This window comes from Archocentrus centrarchus, chromosome 1 (genome assembly GCF_007364275.1).
Source record: "Archocentrus centrarchus isolate MPI-CPG fArcCen1 chromosome 1, fArcCen1, whole genome shotgun sequence".
Lineage (NCBI taxonomy): Eukaryota > Metazoa > Chordata > Actinopteri > Cichliformes > Cichlidae > Archocentrus > Archocentrus centrarchus.
In genome coordinates, this window is record NC_044346.1 from 31557692 (window position 1) to 31581796 (window position 24105).

Here is a 24105-nt window from a genome sequence, read left to right on the forward strand (position 1 = left end):
TGTACGAACTCACAGGTGCAGCTGAACAAAGTTTCTTAGGAAGGATCCTAACTGCAGAAGTGCTAGAATTCTCTAAACGCTAAGGAAATACGCTTCAGTGCGTCCTTTAGCACCATCTTTACCAGGCGACACACTGGACTGTCCTTAATGAAAGGAGATAATGCCGCTCCACAATTCAAAGCGTTGCACCATCAGACCCATCCTGAAAACAACATAACTGACAAGTGATGCTGATCATTGTTTAATTTACTGCAGTATTTTCCATCTTGGTAAAATGCGGATGTTTTGATTTGTTAAATGACACATGCTGTAGGCTAGAACCGTTTCTGCAGAGGCCTGGGTTCAAGTCCATCCCAGAACTTTTCTTGCATGTGTTTCTCCCACTTTCCTGTGCAATAAAGCCTAGAAATCACCCAAAATAAATCTATAAAATCTGCTTGTTGGAAAGAGATACGTGAACATGTTAATATATTTAGAGCTAAAATTCCCTTTAAATGTGAAACAATGTACTTGGGTGATGCACCTGTGTCCAAATGGAGATAAAAGACTACTGAATATGCTACTCGTTGCAAGTAAGAAAGCTATCGCCAGAAAATGGTGGAAAGCGGAGCCCCCCTACCATTGAAGACAGGATAAACATAATACACGATATATATGCCATGGAAAAGTTGTCTTTCTCCCTCAGGATGCAAAAAGACAGATTCTATGAAATCTGGACCAAGTGGACTGAGTACGTGAAACCCCTTCAGACGGACTTTCTTTAAGAATATAGTTCAGGACTCAAAACTTTGATTTGTGATGGACAGTATGCTCCTTAATTGTTGAATGTTGATGTGTATTTGATTTCTTTCACTGAAAATACAAAAAAATAAATAAAAAAAAATCTGCTTGTTATGAATTGTTGCCATGTGAGAAGCACTTTGTAATGCAGGGCTGCAAAAGTTCTCTAAAGATAACAGGCTTTACTGAAAGGATCAACTAATGTAAGGTTGGCCACACAAGCAGTTTAAAGGTTGCACATCTACAAACATGCATTAGATTTGGTGTTAAACAGAAGAAGAGTCAAAATTCTTTAAATGTTGAGGAAAGGTTAACTGGATATCGTACCACTGCTGATCCTGACATGTGATCAAGAGCTAGTGTAATTAAAATTTTAATTCAATACACGAGACACACATTTTAGTTCATTAAACTTTATTGACTTTGCACTACATTTTCCTGTGTCTTCTCAGGTCTCTTCCAGATCACCCCCCCCCCCCAAAAGACATTAACACATTCAATCATTCTGTCTTTATTTTATCCATTTTAAAAGCCAGGTTTCCTCCATGATGGATTAAATCCACTGCAGGTCACAAAGCCGAGTGAAGTGAAAATTTAAGTGCATCACTCAGTGTTGCGGTCGGTCCTCCGTCAGCACACAGCAGAAGTTTTACTTCTTACCTGTACAGGAACCAGAAAGCGGGAATTAACAACTCTGCCAATCAACAAAAAATACAAACAGTATTTCTTTCAGCTGTCATTTGAGTACTCCTCGTTCCTCATCTTTTTTTTTTTTTTTTTTAAAAAACCACTTGCACTTGTATTACTGAAACGTGCCAAACTTCTTACATCCTAAAATCTGACAAATACCACATCACAATAATAAAGATAAAACTTCCACTGGAACCAAAACTAAACTGAAATGACCAAACACACTGAATAAAACAAAACAAAAAAAAAAAAAAACAATAACTCAGGTGTCTCTTCTGACATTAATGCTGCTGAATAACTTCTTTCAGCTAATCCCTTTAGGATTCGCCACAGCGGCTCATCGGCCTCCATCATCCTCCTGTAGTCCCCCTTCACTACATCCATGAATGGTCGTCTTATTTTCCTCCTGCCTGGCAGCTCCATTTTCACTGTCCCTCCTCTGCACATGACCAAATCCTCACAACTCTGCACCTCCAGCTTGGCCTCCTGTCTTTTGTCAGCGCCCCCGTTTTCAAACCATACATTATATCACGTTTCACTGCCATTTTGTAAACCATCCCTTTCGCTGTTATCCATCAGTCACAAATCACCTCTGACACACAGCTCCAGCCACTCCACCCTGCCTGTAACTCCTAAAGCACATCTTACCACGGTCTCATTTGGGCACTGAGTTAATGCTACTGAATAACTCAAAATGCCAAAAAATCAAAATAAACTACTTATAACATTAGGATTTCTCACTTGGTTAGGTAACATCGGGTTTGACTCTGGATTTTTAACTTGCCCCGAAGCTGGTCTTTTTTGGCATAAGAGATCAACTGGTTCAAAACCACCACCTACTGATCCTGTGCTCAGACAGTAAGAGTCTAAAGTTCTTAATCTGAAAAGCATCAGTAACCACAGATTCTTAGGAGTAAATCTGTGCATGTTTGTGACTGGTCCTTTAATGTGCTCTCATGGAAAGTTGATGACCACCTTCACGTGTCCGCTTGCCTGACTGCTGATTACTGACAGAGTAAGTGAACCCAGATAAGGAAAAAAAAAACAAAAAAAATGTCCTGGATATGCTGAACTTGCTTTGTTGTGCAGCCCCCAGATCAATACACAAACACTGAGACCGGATGCAATGAAAACCAGTTAAAAAGAAACCCGCTATCATCCACCCAGAGCTGTTTTTCAAAACACCCTTCACAGCATGAAACCTGCAATAAATCCTGTCAACACGACACAAGGCAGATCATCATGAAACAGGAAGGAGAAGAAGTTTAGTTTAAAAGATGCCAGGCTTTAATCGAGGGCCAGAAAGACGCCACAAGGCTGAACACTAAAAGTGTGCTGGCTCTAATACTGAATCCTCCGGAATGCATCAAAACACTCTGCCCATTACTGAACATACTAACAAAGACATGCCAGCCAGCCTCATATGCTCCGTGTGTGTGTGTGTCCTCTGTAGTGGTCCACACATGGAATCTATAATTCCTGATTCAGCCAGCCTACCCTCTTTTTCTTTTAACTTTCCTCATGAAAGACAAAACAGCCACGACTTTCTTCAGAGACGTGCAAGGACACACACGGAGATCAGCCAGAAATAAAATGAACAAAAACACAAACAAGATGAAGACAGAGAGAGAAGAGAGCAATGTACCAAACAAAAACATCAATATGGTGACCACCAGAGACACCACAGTAGAACAACAGAGAGGCGCTGGGACTGGACAGACCACAGGGGCTCGTGCTGTGTGATGTGGCCCGACAGCAGGCTCTCTCCCTGGGCACGATGAGTGTCTGTAGTGGTCTCCTGGGCCGGAGGGGGTGACCATCCTGAACTAATTGGATCATCCTAACATGCATCCTGATCCTCTGAGTCATCACAAATTCAGCTTTCAAAAAGCCATGTCCTATTAGCTGTGGTTTTGTGGTTTCTGTGTGTGAGAGTGTGTGTGTGTGTGTTTACCATGATATGAATCGTGTGCCTCAAAGCCTTCTGTTCTTTCTCAAATTAAAAAAAAAAAAAAAAAAAAAAAAAAATACACATTTCTGAGCTGAATGTATTAGGTGAGCTTTGCCAGCTAACCTGTTTGGTGCAGTCCATATCAGCTCTGGTGTGAAAACTATAATTCAAACTCATAGTGAGGACTAAAAGAAGACAGTGGATTCAAGCTGATATTTAATTGAAGCTTGATGTGGTCAGGGGGTTTTTGTTAAGTATGTGATTTTGAATGTCAGACGGTTCATTTCCTTAATTTCAGATCCATTTTGAATCCTTTCCTCCAATTTTTGATGTGAGTGTCTGTTAGAGAAAAGCACTTAAATCAGGCACCAGGTGACAACTTCACATATACTGACAGTTAAGTACCCTCTACAAATACTCGTGTTGTAAATACTGGGCCAGTTTGACACGGAAGTCGATGTTTAAACTCTGTGCAAGTTTGAGGTCTGCGTGAAATGATAGCAGCACAGCAGCACAGCAGTCACAGGTGCACGAGGAGATCATGTTCTTTTCGTGACTTTTTGACTGCACCTTGTTTTCATGACTTGCTGTCATCAGAATTTTAGTTCACGGTTTGATGCACAAACCAGTTACTATACCTTGCAGTCTGCACTCATTTCTTTTTTATATAAAAACTGTTAATTTAATAATAATATTTAAAAAAAAAAAAAAGATTGTCTTTGTGCGTGCTCCCTTTTCTGTCCTGACCTGGAAGCTTGAGCCACTTGGGCACCTTTCCCGGGTCAGATCTGGCAGGTTTAGCGGCCTGGGTGTGTGTCGATGGGTCTTCCTCGTCTTGTGTGGACCTGCTGGCTTCCACTGTAGGCTCCAGGGGAGGCAGCGGCTCCTCAAAGCCCACAGAGCTTGAGGAGGTAGTTGAGGTCTGGAGCATGCAGCTGAGGTAGGAAGAATAAAAACAAAAAAACAAAAAAGAATGTTTAAAGTTTCACAAACAGGATGGTTGATTTGAGTATGAGCCAGCAGAAGATGACGCTACACAAAGTTGTCACATTTGCCACATAACTGGATGCTCCCATTAAAGTTTGGTAAAGAAGGTAAAAGGGACATGCCAGCTTATGCCACAAGAAAACTAGAAAAAAGAAAACAAGAAATTATGAAGCCATCATGCACTGATCCTGAGACGCTGTGATCCACGGACTTGAGTTTATATCAATGGAACCTGATTTTGAAAAACTTCTTAATTTCACAGACAAACAACATTTGTGTATTAAAATATGACTATACTGGAAAACTATTTTGATACAGAAGGAATTACAGCTAGAAGATAAACCTGGTATCAAAATACAGGGGAAAAGGGAGACCTGTGCAATAACTTGTTTTGACCAGACGATCCCATATGGTGATTTCACCCCTGACAGTTGATCCAAAAAGCATTCAAAAATTTCCTCTGTCACCTGAACGCAATAACACAGCTGGACACAGCTTCATATATCATGGTAAGTAGGAATAGACCACATCAGATAAATATTGATATTGGATAATATCTGCCTTGGTGCCTTCATCTACAAGTAGTGTCATTTGGAGGACTGCACTCGAGCACATCTGAGCAGGGCGCATACCCAGAATCCTTCAATCTGGGTAAATCACGATGCACCAGCATGAATCCCGCTTAAATTGGTGGAGTTTTGCTGTTGAAACAATGATTATATGATAGCAATAAAGTTGGTTATAGAAAAAATATTAGGCAACAAAAACAAAATTTAGCTTTAGACTGAGTTTTCAGCCCTTAAAAACGTAGCTCTCTCTTGGACTTCCGAAGTTACGAGGGCTCAAAAATAAATTAAAAAGTGTCAAATTTTGACCCACCCCATTTGTGCTTTATATTTATTTTTTAAAAAGAGGTTATAACTAAAAATATTCACAGTAGGACAGTAAAATTTTACATGGCCTCATTAAATGTACTGTAAAATGGCTTTAACTGAGCAGATCAGGTGGGAAAAGCTGGTTAATTTTTTTTTTTTTTCCTTTATGGAAGAACTGCCTTAAAGCAGCATTACCCTGCAAACAGAGGAGCTAAACAAGCTAAACAAGATAGGAATCTGAAACAGAGGTTAATGAAGCTAAAGGACAACAGGTGGGGGTGACTTTTGGGAAGTTGCTCTATCTTTAGATGGACTGGAAAATGGTTTGTGTGTGAGAATCTGTATGCGTGTGGAGGAAATGAGGGCGCATGGGGGCACCTGCTGTTTAGGCACAACCTCAAAGGGATTCCAATGATGACAGCTTTGTGACAGGAAAATAGGTTGGTTGCTGCAGGATACAAAATGCATACACACACACACACACACGCACGCAGCCACACATTTAAAACCACACACACATGCACACATACCTTGCAACGGACTCATTTGCTTGTAAGGCTGAGACAGAGGATTCGAGCAGTTCCCTCTTTATGTAAAAATCTGTGGAGGAAACACAAACACACACACACACACACACACACAATGTAAGCTATTGTTTTGTTCCATTGCATTCCTCAGAAATACACCAGAATCTAATTCAAATCAGCATATGAAAGAAGGAAATCAAAAAGAAAAAAACCTGTCTTGACATCAGAGCCGAAGTATAGGAGTGCACCGGGAAACAGGTCGGCCTGCAGACGCAGAAACAGAGCAGAAGTGAACAGAAGCTTCTAAAAATGTCTGGTGCACACTTCAATTTCTGCAAAACATAGAAATATCCAAACAAAACCACCTCCCGCTTCACGCAAACCAAGAGCTGCCACCACATCCAAGTTAAAGTCAGGTTCGTTTTGGGGGATGATTCATTACTCGGGGACCTGAACCAGTAACCGTTGGTTCTTTGAAGTCAACCACAAATTGAGCACCAATCAAATGGTTAGTGAAAACACTTTCACCCCTGAAGCACCACATTCCTCTCCAGTGGTAGTCTTAATGGGTATAATGGACCAGTTGCAAGCAGATATTATCAACCGTACAATTATGAGGTGGAAACACAGACAGACAGGGCGGCAGGCAGGGCGCACGTCTGTCAGTCTAAGGAAACAAAACATCTGCTCCACCAGAGCAACACAACGTAAAGCAACACATTTGAGCAACGCAGGAGAGCAAGAGCTTCATAAAGTGGTCATCATCACAATGTCCATAGGTATAAATAAGCTCAATTTCAATGGCACTTTAAATTAAATTTAAGACCATAGCAGCGATGCATCAAAAGTGAAATTATGCCCTTTCCATACAAACACAGTAATTTAAGTTCAAATGAACAGTCGGGTTAAAGTAAAGTATTTGTTTATCACCAAAATTGGAAAATTGTGTTACATCAGCCAAAACATTAAACACAGCAAACAAAAAGAGCTTAAATATGTAGAATAGTTCAATTATTTAAATACAATATGAAAAGTTAAAATTTGCACAAAAGGACTGAAATTAAATTGAAACAGAAAAAAAAAGTCAAATTAAATTAAAGAGCTCAGTAAATAAAAATCCAAATGTAATACAATAAATAGGTTTAAAAGATACAGGGTACTATATATGCAGTGTAGGAGGTATCTGTACTATACAAAACAAAATGAGACTCATTCATCTGAACACCTCTGACACACCGGTGGAGATGATTTGTGAGGATTTCCTTTTAAAACCAAGATTAACCCCTATTATTAACCCATGTGTTGTTAAACTCCCATCTTCCTGAGACCAATGAACAGGCTGGCTAGCAAGGCCTTCATCATCATCAGTGTGTTGTAAGCTTGGAGGTCAAAACACCTAACTGACCCTCTCCAGGCTTAAGACTTCAGGATTTTTATAAAGATTTTTTTCTCTTAGGCATGAGCTAAAGTTGGCTAATGTTACCAGCTATTAACGGTTTGTGCACATATATAAACAAGCCTGCAGTGGTTGGCTGAATTATGAAACCTGGATGTGCAGAAAGGACAAAATAGCATGCTGGAAATTCTTGTAATTAAAAACATTAAAGAGCCGAGATGAATTTAAGACTTCAAAAGGCCTTTTATTGGTAAATGTGTTTAAGATATTAAAAAAAAAAATTAAAACACTAAAATCCTGAACACGTTTCTGCTGCTCTATTTTTTTTTTTTCTTCATTTAGTTAGCAGATCCTCCTAAATCACACTGATGAGCACCAGACTACGCTCTGCTCCAGGAATCCTGAGGAAACGATCTGTTTATCACAGAAAGAAACATGTAGAGGCTCTGCCCCATTCAAGTGTGTCCCCAGAGGATCAGGAATCTCAAAAAATGTTCTTAGATTCATGTGTGACAACAATTGATTTACATGCCCCTCCACAACAATAAAATACAACACTGACAGCATTTTTTCACATAAATCATATAGTCTGGACAGTGCTGCCCTTTATATCTATTATAAATCTATTTTCTGAACTAACAGACCTTACCAATGCTACTAAAAAAATCTCCCTAATGGTGCAGAAATTTCCTTTAATAATCCTCATCATGATCTTGTAAGTCTGTCTGTACTATTGTGAAATTTATGAACATGCACTGATCAGCCACAACATTTAAAACAGGTGAAAACAGATTCTCCCATTATAAACTGATTCAATGGCACAAATTACTTTGACAGTACTGCCCATCTAAACATTTCTGCAGACGCAGCTCACTACAAAATACTCAGGACCAATTTGAGGAATACGTCAAATCCCAGTTCAATCAGTCCTACCATCCACGGTATGCACCAAACAAGCCTGATCAACAGCATGAAGCACAGGAGATCTGCTGCCAGTGTCCCCATGCCAGACACTGCAGAGCACCCTGAGAGGGTTGCATCCATGCCCCAAAGATTAGGCAGTTTTTAAATGCAGCCCCTGATCAATGAAATCTATTAGTAAAACCCTGCATAACTTTGTGGCTTCTCAGTGAATAAGTGGACGCTTTTCTCAGTACTTGATCACTGACATTTAAAAAGGCATCACACCTTTGAGCTCTGATATAAATTGTTCTTGGTAATTTCACTGAAATTTTATTGACTAAACAATTAAGTCTCAAAATAATATATTTTGAGACTAATCTATGAGCTAAGGCTCACTGGATACTCTCTTTTTTTTTAACTTCAGCAGGTGGTATTGAGATGCGCCATATGATTGGCTGATTGGCAGTTGGACAGGCGCACCTAATGAAGTGGCTGGCAGGTGCATAAGTACTGCTGTATTTAAGATGTGTCTGCTGAATATATGTTGGTTATAGCTTGTGAATGGCATGAGGAAAACATAACTGTTACTGTCTTGTATATATGAGTAACTGCGCTTCTTGTAACCTTTCTCAAACTGCTTTCATCCTTGTGAGGATTGTTCTTGGTCCTGGATGCTGGGCTGTGCTCTTTTGACTATAACAACTGTTCATCTCTTTTGATTTCCTTCCAACAGAAACATCGTCATCTACCTCTGCCTGAAGAACTTAATGGTGGAGCTGTCACCTTTGTTCACATAAACTGTGCATGTGCAGAGACATATGAGGGCAACATGGCACTCAAAGAATCCTCAACAGAAATCTTAGAACTCTGCAGCAGTGCAAATAACTAAGATTTGGGGGTGGGGGCTTTTAAAAGCTTAGTGAGGGGCAAAATTGTTTCTATTTTATATTATACATTGTTGATTGCAGTATTTATGTCCCAGTAGCCATTAGAATTGAAGTTAATCAAGCTGACAGTTCAAACTAAGATGTCTGCTGAGCTGTAGAACCTGTTTTTTTGAAGGACGCTGATATGTGCAGTGCTAGGAGGACAGTTTTTTTTTTGTTTTTTTTTTTAAGAGGAATGCAGGTATTCAGACAGTCTAATCAGCAGTAAAATGTATACATTAGATACAGTGATGATGCCATAAAACATTTTGCATCCAACTTCCTCCAGACACTTAGATAATCAGCAGTGTAAAATAAAGGCAGTAGCTGGGGTATGTGGGTTCACCCAACACCACAGGCCATTTACACACACTGTCCTTTCTCTGGTTGCTAAATTGGGACACACTGGCCTAATTGCTATTATTACAGCCCTGTGAGCAGGAAACAATGTGTTACAGTGAAACAACAGCATTCCTGCGATCCTGCTCCATCTGGCAGCAGCAGCAACATTTCCACTTGGGAAAAGACAGGGCCAACGGGATGAGACCAGTGTATGTGGGAGAGAGAGAGGGTGAGTGTGTATTAAAAAGAGAGGAATGGAGAGAGGAAAGAGAGGTAGAACGGATCCTGATGGAAGACAGAGAGGGAGACGAATGAGGGAGGGGATGCCTGGTATCAAAGGGCTTCTGGGTTGGGAAACATTCCTTTCCTGACATGACACAAAGTGATTAAAGTGTGTGTGTGTGTGTGTAAGAGAGACGTGTCTGTGTGCACTCATGTCTATGTGACATGACCAAAAAAAAAAGATTAAAAGATTCCTTAAATGTGTGTGTTGAAGATTGATGTATAGACAGGGAAGCTGAGCCAGAGTGTGTGAGTGTGAGTGTGTGTGTGTGTGTGTGTGGTGTGTGGGGGGGGGGGGGGGGGGGGGGGGGGGGGGGGGGGGGGGGGGGGGGGGGGGGTGGGGGGGGGGGGGGGGGGGGGGGGGGGGGGGGGGGGGGGGGGGGGGGGGGGGGGGGGGGGGGGGGGGGGGGGGGGGGGGGGGGGGGGGGGGGGGGGGGGGGGGGGGGGGGGGGGGGGGGGGGGGGGGGGGGGGGGGAGTGGGGGGGGGGGGGGTGACACCAAGCGGATTAAAGATTTTGTTTTAACGCTTTTAAGTCCCTAAGGATAGAGACATGGGGCTGAGAAGGAGGGGTGAAGCACAGGAGAGGACCAAGAGAGGGACCATGTGGGTGCTGGACTTGGAGAAGAGAAAAAAAAAAAAAAGGGGGAGAGAGAGCGAGAGAGACAGAGCGAGAGAGACAGAGCGAGAGCGAGAACGCCAGAGTTTGGGGTACAGGAGAGGGAGAGTACTGAAAAACAGCCGGGAGAGTTCAGAAGGGATGAAAAGATGAAAAACAAAGACTGACATCAGATTTAATGAGCGATCGTGGCACCAAAGGGGGATATACACACACACCCAAAAACACACAACACAGACATATTTCAAAGTGCACTTTTGAGGATTGTTATCTTTTATAAAGTCCCTCTAAGGAGCTGATCTTGCTCATCATCACAACACGATATCACTTCAAACATCCGCCTCTTCCTCCACTACTTCAGTGTGCTTCAGGTTGAATCAAAGTGTCAAATGAAAGAACGAGAGGCACAGATGACGAAAATGTTCTGCTTTTGCAAAAATAAAGTATCTAAAAATAAAAGAACAACAAGAGTGCTGAGGTGATCGAGCATGTGTATCTCTGCACATTTTGAATAAACTCAAAGGCCACAAAGTATCAAAGCTGTCCATTGCTCTGTGTGTGTGTGTGTGTGTGTGTGTGTGTGGTGTGTGTGTGTGTGTGTGTGTGTGGTGTGTGTGTTGTGTGTGTCAAGATCAAAGCAAGGCCTGTATTAACCCATGTGCCAGTCTGGGAAAATCAAGCCCAGCTGGGGTCAAGGACAGTGGAGAGGGGAACAAGTGTGAGCAGAAGCGAGGGAAGAAGGGAGAACGGGAATGTAACGGGCCTTTGAAGAGGAAAGGAGGCCCAGCCGATACATTTTACAGTCAGAAGGTCCATGTTGAGGGGGAGGAAAAAAAAAAAAAAGTTTTGTAGTTATTTTCTGCAGTTTCACTGTGATGAGGTTTGTTTGGTTTAATTCAGCCATTTTTTTACTTAGTTTCACATAAAGCACTGTCAGATGCTCAAAGGCCAGTATGAGGAGTCTTACCTGGCAAAGTGTAACTGAAGGGTCCTCCAGAATAGTTTTTGGAGGGGTGATGATAAAAGAAGGGGTAGAAAAATGTCAAAATTACAAGTGGGAATACAGTTCTTATTAAAACATAAACCGTCAGCCAAGAGCAGGTAACTGAGGCACAGTTCACACAGGCTCACCAAAATATTGGACAACAGGAGACTGCTAAAACATCACTGGTCCTATGAGTCTCAATTCTGCTGCATTCAGATGGTAGAGTCAGAATTGGCATAAACAAAATGAATGCTTCCAGCGCCTTGTAGAATCTGTCTCGAAGATTAAAGACGGCAAAAAGGGGTACATCCAGTGCAACAACCCAACAAAAGTGGCCAATTAGTGTATATACTGGAGTGGACACATTCCCCTGATAACCAATAAACTCAAGTGTCTGGTAATTGTAAATTACAGTATTAAAAGTTGAATTGCTTTTGGATGACTGTCACCAAATCTCACTTTCTCATAAATCTTAAACTAGCTTGAATGTACCTGGACATGGTAAAATAAACAAAATAATAATAAAAAATAATAATAAAATAAAACTTGCTAGCTGAAGAAAGATGTCAAATTTGTAGTAGTTGTGCTGCCAAAAAAAAAAAAAAAAAAAAAAAAAAAAAGGAAAGGTCTGCACAATTTTTAGCTCCAAGTAACAATTAAAATATTTATGCAAAAGCAATATTTCAATTAAATTAAATGAAATCAAACTGACAATTCAGATCTAAAAAGTGTGTAGACCTTTCCTCCTTTCTACAACACATTCATTTAAGTCAGCACCTAGAAAAGTTTTCCTGGATGCACACGTTGTCTTTTTCTCTAAAAACTCCAAGAACTTTCCAGTTCAGCAGTATTTTTTGTAGTTATAGTCAACATTTTCAGTATTATTTTGCATTTATTCAATACTTGAGGCCAATGAAAACAAAGGGCATTTAGATGACTACAATTAAACACATGTTCCCAGTCAGGAGTAAACCAAGGAATGATGACTTGACTCAGGTTGATCAGACCTGATCAGTGTTTTTCCTCTGTCACACCCTGTTACAGCAGTTATAGTGTCATTTACCAGATTTTAGGTATTTAACATTTTTTTATGGTGAGTTCAATGTGGTTATAATTATGATCAGACCTGTTATCCTGGATCTGATTTGCAATAAACCAGAAGCAGAAATCTCATACCATTTTCAACCTTCACAGATGAATTTTAATGCTTGATGATGATGATGTGGGGAAATTTAATGATACTTACACAGGTAGAAACTGAGCTGAGGATCCTCCAAATGACTCCTTACAAAGTGCCTCAGAGTACCAACTGGACATAAGACACACACAAAGACACAGAGCTCATCAACTGAGGCACAAACTGAGCTGCTGTGTGCAGCTACATCAGTATCTCTGTGGACTGTAATTCATTTGTCAGAAGGAATTTCCCTACAATTTGTTGTTCTGCTGGTTATCGTGTTGCTGTTGGGCTGAGGTGCATCTCATTGCTGGAATTACAGACCTGTCTCATTCTTTCTGCCTCTGTCACTCTGGTGTGGCTACAGTCATAAATGTGGTGAGGGAACCGCAAGTAGCTTTCACATTGCAGCCATACCTGTGGCTAGCCAGCTGAAATGAACACTCTCCACACTGCAGGAGCACACACATGCAAATGCCCGCGTGCTCACACACACACACACACACGCACCTGTCTCTAGAGGCCTGAAGTAGCCCTGTAGAACATATCTGTCTGGAAACTGGACCCTCAGGACCACCTGGAGACACACAGTGAGTTATTTCTATTCTGCATATTTTAAACAAACATAAAATAAAAGCTCAAGCGTGTAATTATGCGCATGAACTTACTTTGGGATATCTATCCATCTTCTCCTTTATCTGTGCTTCTCTCAGAGATTTAGTCATAAGCGGAGTCTCCTCTAATAACTTCCTGAAGGAAAGAGGCACAGAGACACACTGTTATAATGTTATCATGAAATGAATTGTGAAATAAAAAGCAGGTCGTTTAACCCACAATGACTAAGATGTACAAAGAAAACAAAGAATCAGTGTTTCTTTTTCTACCACTACCCGTGTGTGGCCGTGTGTGTGTGCACGCGCGCAAACTGCTTTGGTCGGCTTAATTCCACCCTTGGTAATTGCAGTCATTGACACGGCAGTAGCCATGAGGCAGCCATGTCAGTGCACACAGAGATTAAAGGATGTGAGTGGTCTCAACCTGACGGTGTTTGGTCGATGGCTGGAAGATAAACGTCTACACAAAACAGAACTACTAATTGCTCCCTGCGTGCCATATTTAGAAGCTTTTGTACTGTGTGTGTGTGCGTGTGTTGTCTTATAAATGAGAACATGTTTGCAAACAGACACAATGTCTCAACAGCTTTGGTCTGCCGCTGCCACATCCAGCGAGCGCAGAATAAATTTGAGTGCATCTGTTTTGAAGAAGCGCTGATAAATAAAAACTTCAAAACTAGTAATGAATGGAAAAAACAAACAAACAAAAACTTCAAAAACATACACAGTGATGCCCAACATTATCCTTGCCTATGGCCTCTCATCACTGCTATGGTATTTTTGCAATTAAGGGTTATACATCAACAAAACACTGCAGGTCCAAATGCCAAACTGACTAATTATCTGTTCCAAACAGCACAGGAACACATCGGATCCAGACGTGTTTCTGCAGCAACAAGGTATTTATACTAAATACTGCACCTAATCATTCAACCTGTTTCTCCTCCCCCACCTCTCGCTCTTCAGCTGGGCAAAGCGTTTCCGCACATCATCCACGGTCACTTCAAAGAACTCGTCGGGCAGATTCCCGTAGTCCTCAGAGCGATGGGCTGTCGAGTCCAGGTGGTAGATGAGAGGCTCCCTCTCCACCGGCTGCAGGCAGAAAGCGATATGAGTGTGTCTACAATAATATTTGCATCTGTGGTGCCCTGAAACGTCAAAATTTTAGCTCAATTTAATCACAACAGAAATCTTGTTTACTGGTTATGTTCTATATATTCCCTTTTCGGTCTTCTATTTTCCTTCACCCCTCAACCAGTCGCAGCAGAAGCCTGCCCCTTCCAGAGCCTGGTTCTGGTGGACATATCTTCCTGCAGAAAGGGAGTAGTTCTTCCCCACTAAAGGGATATTTTTTTTTTTTTTTTTTACAGTAGTAAGTACATTTTAATGTGCCTTGAATTCAAAAGTGTCTTGAGATAACTGCTGTTATAAACTGGCACTATGTATATAAAACTGAACTGAACAGAGCTGCCTAGGGCTCAGGAGGTAAGGTGGGTCATCGACCAATCAGAAGGTCAGTGGTTTGATTCTATGCTCCTTGGGCAAAATGCTGAACCCCAAACTGCTCCCGATGCATCAATCAGAGTGTATGCATGAATGTGAGTATCCAATTGTCATCTACCAACAAATTCTATAATGACAACAATGGCCCATCCCCAATGAGCCAATCAACAGCCAAATCAGGAAATTTTAAACCAATTCTGTTGCACAGAAGTTCACGACAGTTTGAGCTGCCTGGTGGCAGGCATATCTACTCGTTATCATCCCAATCTATAGTTAATGTAGTTAAGATGTAGGTGAATTTACTTACATTTTTTCTTGGCTAACCAGCATAGATTTTGATCAGTGTTCTGGTTAGATGATTTTAGACCACTAAAATTAATAAACTTGGTTCTCTCCACAATAATTCAGTTAAAAGCTTCAAAATAAAATAAGACAGCTGCTGGGTGTCAAGACTTGATTCAAAGAGGACTTTAGGCATGATTAAGGTTGGAAATCCAAAAAACACTGAAACTGGTACTCTGAAACAATGAGGTTACAGAGCAAACCTACCTCTAAGAACTCCTCCCCATCATCCACACTATCCCGTTGCACACTGGTAGTGGCTTTGCACTGAAAGGAACAGAAAAGGTCCAGTTTTACCAAGTACTGATCAGGCCAGGACTTTAACTTTCAACCTCAAGCAAAAAAATTTAAAATAAAACAAATTCTTGAAGACAAAAAGAAATGCCATTAATAGGGAACAGAAACATATTAAGTAGTAAGAAAGTTTTAACTGATATGAAAATACATGGCTTTAAAATAAAGCCTCAATGTAAGCTTCTTTACAACACAAAACTTTTAAACAAAACTTTGTTTAAAAAAAAAATATATATACATTATTTTATATATATATATATATATATATATATATATATATATATATATATATAAAATTTCCCACATCTGTGTAGTTTTATCTTATTATTTAAATAAACAAACCATTCAGTTTCACTTCAAAGACATTTAGCATATTAATGTGCCAGTAGTGCAATCTTTGAGGATTCACATAGCAGACCTGTAGGTTTTTAATAAATATCACATTTGGCTTTTTTCCTGAAAGCATTCAGCAAAAGTTAAATGTCAAAACACCTTATGAACTAGGCAAACTTTAAGTGCTGAATCGATGCAGTGCTGAGACCGATCTTTCTGGTTTCAGGTTTTTCAAGACAATTATCTTGGGAGAGATTGGTTAAAATGTGTTAATGTTGCACAGGATTAATGTGCTGCTATCCACCTGCTATGATGCTAATTGCCAATTGTACAGTGGCTCAGAAAGAACAGCGGAGCTGCTTATGTGCACCTCTGCTCATAGGAGAAAGGAGTGAGACCAAAGAGAGAGACCAGCATGAAGAAAAAGTAACGTATAAACACCTTTGAGGGCACAGAATCATATTTGACCTTGTTTACATATGACTAACTAAGCCTATTTTTATTATTATTGGACATAAGTGGATGGGTAATATTTTCCTTTTATTTTTACATTTTTGTGAATTTATTTTTGTGTGTGAAACTGTTTAATGGTAACGTTAGGCTAATAAGATTTATAGCTAACTAAAAAATCCAGTGCATAAACTCTGCTTTTTGCACTAGCATGACTGACCTTTGTGCTTGAACTGTGACTGGATGTGGCTTTCTTGGCTTTGGGTGACTCGACTGGAGCGGCGAATGCTGACAGAGATGAGGATGATGAAGAGAGGGAGCGTGCAACCCCTCCCCCTGGACCACCGAGGCGCTGACCACCTCCAGAGAAAGGAATGAAAGGAGCAGAGGAAGCCGAAGGGGATGGAGATGTCGGGTGGCAGTTTAGTCCTGATGGTCCAGCTTTTCACCATCCTCCTCTGGTGCTTGACTTCCTGTGGGAGGGCTTTAGGCTGAACTGCATCCTCGGGGTTTGGAGCAGCTTCTTGCTGAATAGGAAGTGTGACTGTGGATGTGGCAGAGGATGGCACGGGTTGGGTTCCGGCCTGTCTGAGCTTGGCACATCTGTTGTTCGATGTCTCTGGAGTGATGGAGCAGGATCGGACTCCTGGGATGGCCTGAGTGTGGTTTCCATGGCAACAGGTGCGGTTGGCATATCAGCTGAATCCATTTCAGCTTCAACCCTGGTGTTTTTTTCCTTTTTGAGTAAAAACCTGTAACATAAAATCATAACAATTACTAGTAATCATAACTTTCATAAAGGCTCCATGCAGTTTACAAGGTGAGCTCCCAAAGCTCCCATAAATTACTCCCATTCTGACCACGCTTTCACTGTAGACCTCCAAGAAAGAGTTTGTGGCTTCGGGTGGTTAACCACATGACTTTTTGTGACCGCACTGACTTGTCTATGGTGACATTACACTATAACGCACCAACAACCCATGTGCTCTTTAGGTGGACTTCAAAGTATAAACAAAATTATTACTCGCTCATGGAATCTCCAACCAGTATCTGCTGTACTGTGCTGTGCACCATGAATTTGCCCAGAGTCAGACTGTCAGTGAAGAGGTCATCTGAGATATCTGAGGAAAATAAGGTGATTTGCGGCAGGTACCACCTTGCGCTTGCTCACAGCACATGAGCTTTTTAGCCAACACAATCACATGGCTATATTTGGCTCTCTAAGACTTCTTCCCCAAAACACAGAGATGCAGCACACTTGCAAATGGTCAGAAGGGACTTCCAGGGACTGAATGTAGCAGGAGGTGTTAAATACAGTTTATTGCTGCAGAAGGAGACTACCTTGAAGGAAACGGAATTAAATGAGGTACATTTTCCACTTTTTACAGGTGCAGTCATCTTGTAGACTACTGCCCGTACTTGATATGATGTTTTAAATCAATAATTAATAAAGCCATACACAAATACACCTAAGAGATATGAAAACTAGCAGCCTACCTGACAATGGCACTTCCTCCTGTAAGACCTAGAGACCTCAGAGAGGCCTCTTTAGTGGTTCTTTCGCCACTCACCTGCACACCCACAGACAGGCACATGTGGACAAACAGCTGTGTTATCATAAAATTCACTTTCATCTCCTGAGAAAGGGAGAGTTAAAGACCGCTGCATACCTCATCTCTCATGTAAACACACACAGGAGTGGATCCTGAGTCAGACAGCTCCGACACACTGTAAAAGGTGGTGACATTGAGAAGACACCACAAACACACACACACACAAAGAGATTAAAACTGTGGCCGAATGATTTTCATTTGCTTTAAACAAAACGCCCAAGTGGCTTGTCCTTGTTAAGGATAATCAGCTCAGTGATTTTACAATAAAACCTCATGCAATGCAGTGGCACACCATCTGCATGTGTAAACCATGTGTGCACAATCCTGCGCAGTACCTAATTGAACCATAATGTTTACTATTGTTCTCTTCAATTCTGAATATCAAAGCGCTCCTCTGTGCTTCATAACATTCTTTGAGCTTTTTACGTTGGCGCAGAGCTAATATTCATTTCATGGAAACATGACTTCCTTGGATAAGTATCAACAAAGGCAGTGATGTCATTTAACAGATGAGATGAGGGCTGGACGGATGCATGAGCACCTGGGACCGCACAGCTGGAACTACTGAGCACAGCTGCATGTCTGTGTGTCTATGTGTATGTGTGTGTGTGTGTGTGTGTTTGAATGAGTGGTGGTGATATGTGGGAAAGCTTAAACTTCAGTGGAGGAGTGGTGAGAAGAAGGAATGTTATCTTGGTGTGCTTTCATGTGACAATCTTCACTCTACGGAGATGGATGAAATGCAATGTTGAGTACATTAACCTCTTCATGCAACACCATAACTGAAGTTTGCTTTCAATTTGAGTTCTTTTTCATATTACTTTAAAATGGATTTTAAGACCAAACTTTTAAATAAAGTAAAAACCTTCCCAATAAACACTGATGTCAGTTCAAAATTAACAGTAAAGTGAAATAAAAGCATTTGGTTCAGTATGACAACACTGTTATCCTAAATATTATTTCAGTGTCCCAAATTTGAAACACCTTTGATATACCTGCTGCTTACTTTATAAGCATTTCCAGATTAATCATGCTGCTTGAAGACGTTTGTCATTCAACTGCCTCTTACCGCTTACTGCACATGAATCCTTAAACTTCTGCTGACATGCCCCAGCCAAAAGCCAAAAATGGTTTACACTCACTCATCACAAAACACTTGTTTACTGACTTTCCTCTACACAAACTATATTGAAACTGAACTCAGTTTCACTCCACATTTGTCGCCCAGTTTTTTGCACCCCACAGTTTCAGAACCACAACAGTAGACTAAGAAGCTGGCTAGAAAGAAGCTCTAATTGATGCTCTTGTTCTTTATGTTTGTTTTTTTTACTATTACTACTTTTATTTCTTCCTCTAATTGTTCTTATCTCATCTCTTTAGCTCTCCAAGTACTTAATCTAGTTTTTTTCTAGCTCTTCTATAATTTATTCTAGCACCTTATCTAGTTCTTCAGTTGGTAGTTTTTTCTTTTGCTACTGGTAACTCTTTTCTAGTTCTTCTTCTCCAAGTTCCTCTTGTTCTTCTAGTTCCTCCTCTTCTACATCTTCTAGTAGCTCCTTTTGTCTTCTTCTAGTTGTTCTTTTAGTATTTCATTTGTCTTCTGTTAGTACTTCTTCTGATACTTATTGTACTTCTTTTTCTAGCTCTTCTAGCAGCACTTTTTGTCTACTACTAGTTCATATTTTCTGTGTTTTATTCTTCAGTAATCCTTTTAGTTCTTCTTTTTAGGCCTTTTATTTCTTCTTGTTCTTTATTACTTCTTTACCTTCTAATTCTAGTACTTGTTCTAGTTCTTTGTGTTTTTGCAGTTCCTCCTCAGTTAAGTCCTTTTTTTTTTTTTTGTTCCATTTTTCGCTCTTGGGAATACAGGGGGTTTTTGTGCATTGTGGCAACATGAATTGAAGTTTGCATCAAATTCTGGGCTTTTCCAAAACAAACAAAATCCATGCAAATCCCATTGCAGGGTTTAAATCTGTAAACGGGGTGAAAATGGAGGTATTGTGCGCTAGAAATTCTCACAGCAACTAAAAACATTTCAAATCAATTTAATCTGCAGTCAAGACAATTTAATACTTCTGGAGCCTTATAATGGTTCTCAGTGTGGTTTTCACAAAGACACACAGACTCTGCCCTGCACCAATATTCATACACACACCTGATTTCTGGGAAATGTGTGAGCACTTCCCACAGAGTTTGTCCACACGAGAAGGAACCCTGAAGCCGAGAGCCATCCTCCATCTGTAGTGCAATCCGCACCTGATGCGTATGAAACCACAGGAACACAGATTAAGCATGAAGACCAAAGGCACTCTTTAAACTTTAACCAAATGAAAAACAATTATGGAAATAAAAAGCAGGTCTAAACTATGAACGTGAGGGTATCCAGAGCTTTGCTTAGTGTTGGTGCGCATCAGTTTTTTTCATTTATTACGATAAGCTCGATAGTGGCAGATACAACAAAGGACACCGGCTGGATCTGATTAAGACACTGCCCAAACAATGTATAATAAAAAAAATAAAATAAAATAAAGACATGAATATAAAAGTAGGTTCATTATGTCTTTTCTTATTTTCTATCATATATTATACACACACAGTTGCAGTGGTGGATGCTCACATTAAACATGACCAAAGATTAAAAGAAGTAGCTCAGGTAAGTACAAGTAATGGTTGTGAATCCACAGCAAACTTCAAAGTGCTCTAAAAGCTCCGTTTTTTCTATTCTGGATCTGTATGTCGTCAGTGAATGCAGACATCCTTAATATACTCAAACATAGAAGCCCCAGCTACCAGCAGTTCAAACCTGTTGTTTGCAGAGGGCAGCCAATCAGAGGAAAGTTGGCTTTAACAGCTTGTTTTGGACAGAGGATGAACAGAGAGTCTGCATCGAGTCTCAGAATAAGATAAATAAGGATGATTTTGGACTGTGAACATGCATAGCTACTCTAGTAGAGTCTGAGAATAAAACTAAGAAGGAAGTAAGTCCAATAGTGCCTTTTTAAACACATCAATATGACAGTAACATTTTCTTTAAATTATTTACATTAATTGACAGGAGCTAAAAGTAATAAAATATACAGTATAAGCACTTTGCACTGTTGGACTTCTATCACAAAAAAGGAAATGATTTTAAAAATCCTCCCTCGGTGGTCATTTGTAAGTTCTTGGCTCGTCAGTCTCGAGACATTTAGCAGGAAGAAAATTCTTTGATAATCAAAGGTGATTAAGCTGCACATGTGGGCCTACCTCGGCCTGAAAATAACTAACATCAGGCGCGAGCGCAAATCTCTGTTGCTCTTTCTGAGTCACACTGTGAGTTGTTTACTCAACAACGGTGTTGTTCGGCACATAGACCACGCCGCACGTCAGCACACCGGGAGAGATGAAAAGAGGGCTTTGGCTGTCAATGGTCAAACACGAAACCCTCCCGCACACCAGTCCACCCGAGGTGTGTGTGTGTGGGAGTGCGTGTGTGTATAAAATCTGCCAGGTATCAACAGTCAACCATCCATCAAATGAACAAAAACAGCAGATCAAACCCAGCCGTGATTTTACGGCGTGGATTATGATGCCATGATGTCATAGGAAACTACAGCTCAGCTACAACAAAGTGTTTTGTTGGACACGAATCAGAGAGAGCGCTGTGACAGAGAATTCAGGCATTTCCAGGTACTGACAATAAAGTAACCCACACAGGAGGGTTGAATGACCTACACATGAAGCTACATATCATCTGAGACTTTATTAAACATGACCGTGAATGGGACAAATAACCTGTAAGATATTGAACACTGAGGGCAGCATCAGGGTGTCTATTTAATTTAGATAATGAACCACATGCGGGCCAGGCAAAGAGTCTGTGTAGCCTTACTTAACAGTAGTCTATGCATTTTCTTGTTATTTATAACCATTTAAAAAGCAAACATGCAATTCAGGCTTAACTAAATCAGTCAGTCAGTCAACTAATCTTGGCCTGGTCAAGGTTTTAAAAAGGCTGCCATAGTCAGTCAAACTTTAAGGACAAAGTCAAAGTTTTGATTTCTAAATAACTGCCCAAATAAATGACTGCAAGTTTTCAAGATGGATGCTGAGTTGTGGTACTTCTTCTCTAGAAGGACTTTGGCAAATGTCCATGCTTGGTTAATGAAAGCTGCAATGCTGAAGGTTCAGGTAATTGATGGAAAAAACATCGGAATATTGAAGATTATATTCAGTTCAAGATGCAATCATGATTAAGTTTGAGGTAAAAGAACTGTTTCCACATTTTTTTCTGATTCAGACCCGCCTGAAAACAGGCCATGATATCAACCCCAAAATCAAAATATAAACAAAACCATGGACTTGGACACTTTCCTATCTATGCTGGCAGCTACCACATTTTAACACCCTTATTTTGATGTCTGACACTAAGACCCACCAAGGACATCCACTTTTCCAGTGGATTTGCTTGCACCAGGAAACTCTGAATGCCAGCCTTGGTGCAAGTGACAGAAAGCTGAAGCCAACAGAAAACTAACACAAGCTTCCAAAAAAAACCATCCAGGTGAGAGACCCTAAATAATCCAGAGCCAAAAGTAGCTTCAGGTAAGTTTATCTCCTTTCACACGTTGACCGCTGGAAACCTTTAAAGGTTTACTTCCCATGGATAGATCTTGTTGATCAAAAGTTGTATTTTAGACACCTTGGCCAAAGGTGAACTAAGCAATGAGTGAGTGAGTTTTTAGGGAGAGGTAAAAATGCACTGCTCTAAATTAAAGGGGTGCACTTGATTTTAACATAAAATGAGAACAGGAACATAAAGGATGGAAAGCTCCAAAAGAGGACTTTTTTTATTCCAGATTATTTTGTTTTCTGAATCATTACAAGCCAAAATCATAACTCAGATTAAAATCCACTTAATCCCTGAGCCCCAAACTGCACTGTGTTTGAACTCACCTGGCTGTCAGCTACGGCTTGTTTCCTTGTACTCGTCACCATTTCCAGTTTGGCATTGTTGGGCAAGTTTGCAAACCGCCAGGGCAACGTCAGGTCAACAACAGTCCTCTGAAACCTGCCAAAAAAAAATGTCCATAGAGGAGAAGAAAGAGCGCCATTAAATCAGACAAAATGTTTCATGTGGAGCAGCTGGATTTTGCAATAACTAAAAATAAGTTATGAAGAATAAGGTGTGAGCCCGAGGATTGAATCTGATTAATACACTAAAATAGATAAAGTCACTTGTTCAAATTAATCCAAAATAGAGCATTAGATACTGTATATAAAGGGTCTTCTTCTTCTGTGTTTCTATTCCTGCAGTGACACTGCTTGCTCAAATATAATTAAACATAATGTAAAACCAAAACAGAGTTGAATAAGGTATTAAAAGCACTTACAATATACATTTTTAAACTAGATCATCTTATTTGACTACTTAAATAAACGGATATTTCACATATTATTATACTGTTAGTCTGCAGTGCGGTTATTTTTGTATTATCGTGTACTTGGATGTAATCCAGGTGAAAGGCTTTCAATCTGCAGGGACTGGGACAGATTTTGAGCCACGTTAATTGCTCACTTCAAACCGTGATCATCGGGGTTAAATCCGTGCTTCTTGCAGACGTCCTCCAGCACCTGAGGGCGGCAAATGTCACAGCTTAAATTATTTTGCAAAATCATCAAATTAATCTGATTTTATCCGCACAAAAACAGAAACTGATCAGTCACTGGCTAACAACTGTTAGCCCAAAAGCTAACTCAGAGGGAAGGAGTTCACTCCGGTTTTTTTGACCGAAACGCAGAATTTAATAACACGCCCGTCTGAGCACAGATTAAATGTTCCTCTGTAAGACTTTACCTGCAGTAACGGCGTGTTTGGAGCCACTTTAACTGTTTGTCTTCTCCCATTAGGAGTGAGAACCGTTACAGCTGTGCCACTAGCTGCCATTGTGTGTCCTGACGTCACAGTGTTTGTTTGAACAAACTTTATTGACTCCCTGGCGACATACTTAAAGGTCCAGTTCGCTCAACTTTGAAGATTTTATTTTATTTGGTGTTATAATCTAAGAAGATAACAGACACGAATTCGTACATACATTTGAAAATGTAAGAAAATAACTTTTAAATACTTAAAAGAAAAGAAAACAAGATTAAGAGTGCTCTTAGTAAAAGAGAAAAATATAAAATTGCTTGCACCTTGCATATTTCCACATGCTACAGTGAAATATTTGGAGACCAAATTCAATTCAGTTTAGATTTATGTATAGTTGTGTTTAATGATGTAAGGTAAACCCCCCCTACAATCTTAAAGAAAGAACCCCACTGACCACTCAATCCCATTGCAACTGTGGGAAAGAAGAACTCAGTTATTTTTAACAGGAAGCGACCTCCATCAGAAACCAGACTCAAGGAGGGGCAATTATTGGCTGTGACTGTTTGGGTAATGGGGAGGAAAGAGAAGGCAAAAAAGGAGAGCATAAAGAGACTAAACCAAAACACACTCTATAAGAGAGGGAAGGCACAGTGTAATGACATGCAGT

The 24105-nt window shown here is 40.4% G+C and overlaps 1 protein-coding gene across 1 annotated transcript; it reads right to left on the reverse strand.

Annotated features, from left to right (window-relative positions):
* Positions 1-1322: 1322 nt before the first annotated feature.
* Positions 1323-23513, reverse strand: aspscr1 (ASPSCR1 tether for SLC2A4, UBX domain containing). Its single transcript, XM_030732575.1, is given in 20 exon segments — positions 1323-1440; positions 4169-4356; positions 5814-5883; positions 6023-6074; positions 11244-11296; positions 12508-12570; positions 12949-13015; positions 13107-13188; positions 14005-14144; positions 15105-15164; positions 16195-16415; positions 16418-16459; positions 16462-16542; positions 16545-16726; positions 17472-17545; positions 17645-17702; positions 19743-19843; positions 22523-22637; positions 23145-23200; positions 23424-23513. Coding segments are annotated over 20 exon segments (1806 nt in total). The 3' UTR covers positions 1323-1429.
* Between the last annotated feature and the right edge of the window lie 592 nt (positions 23514-24105).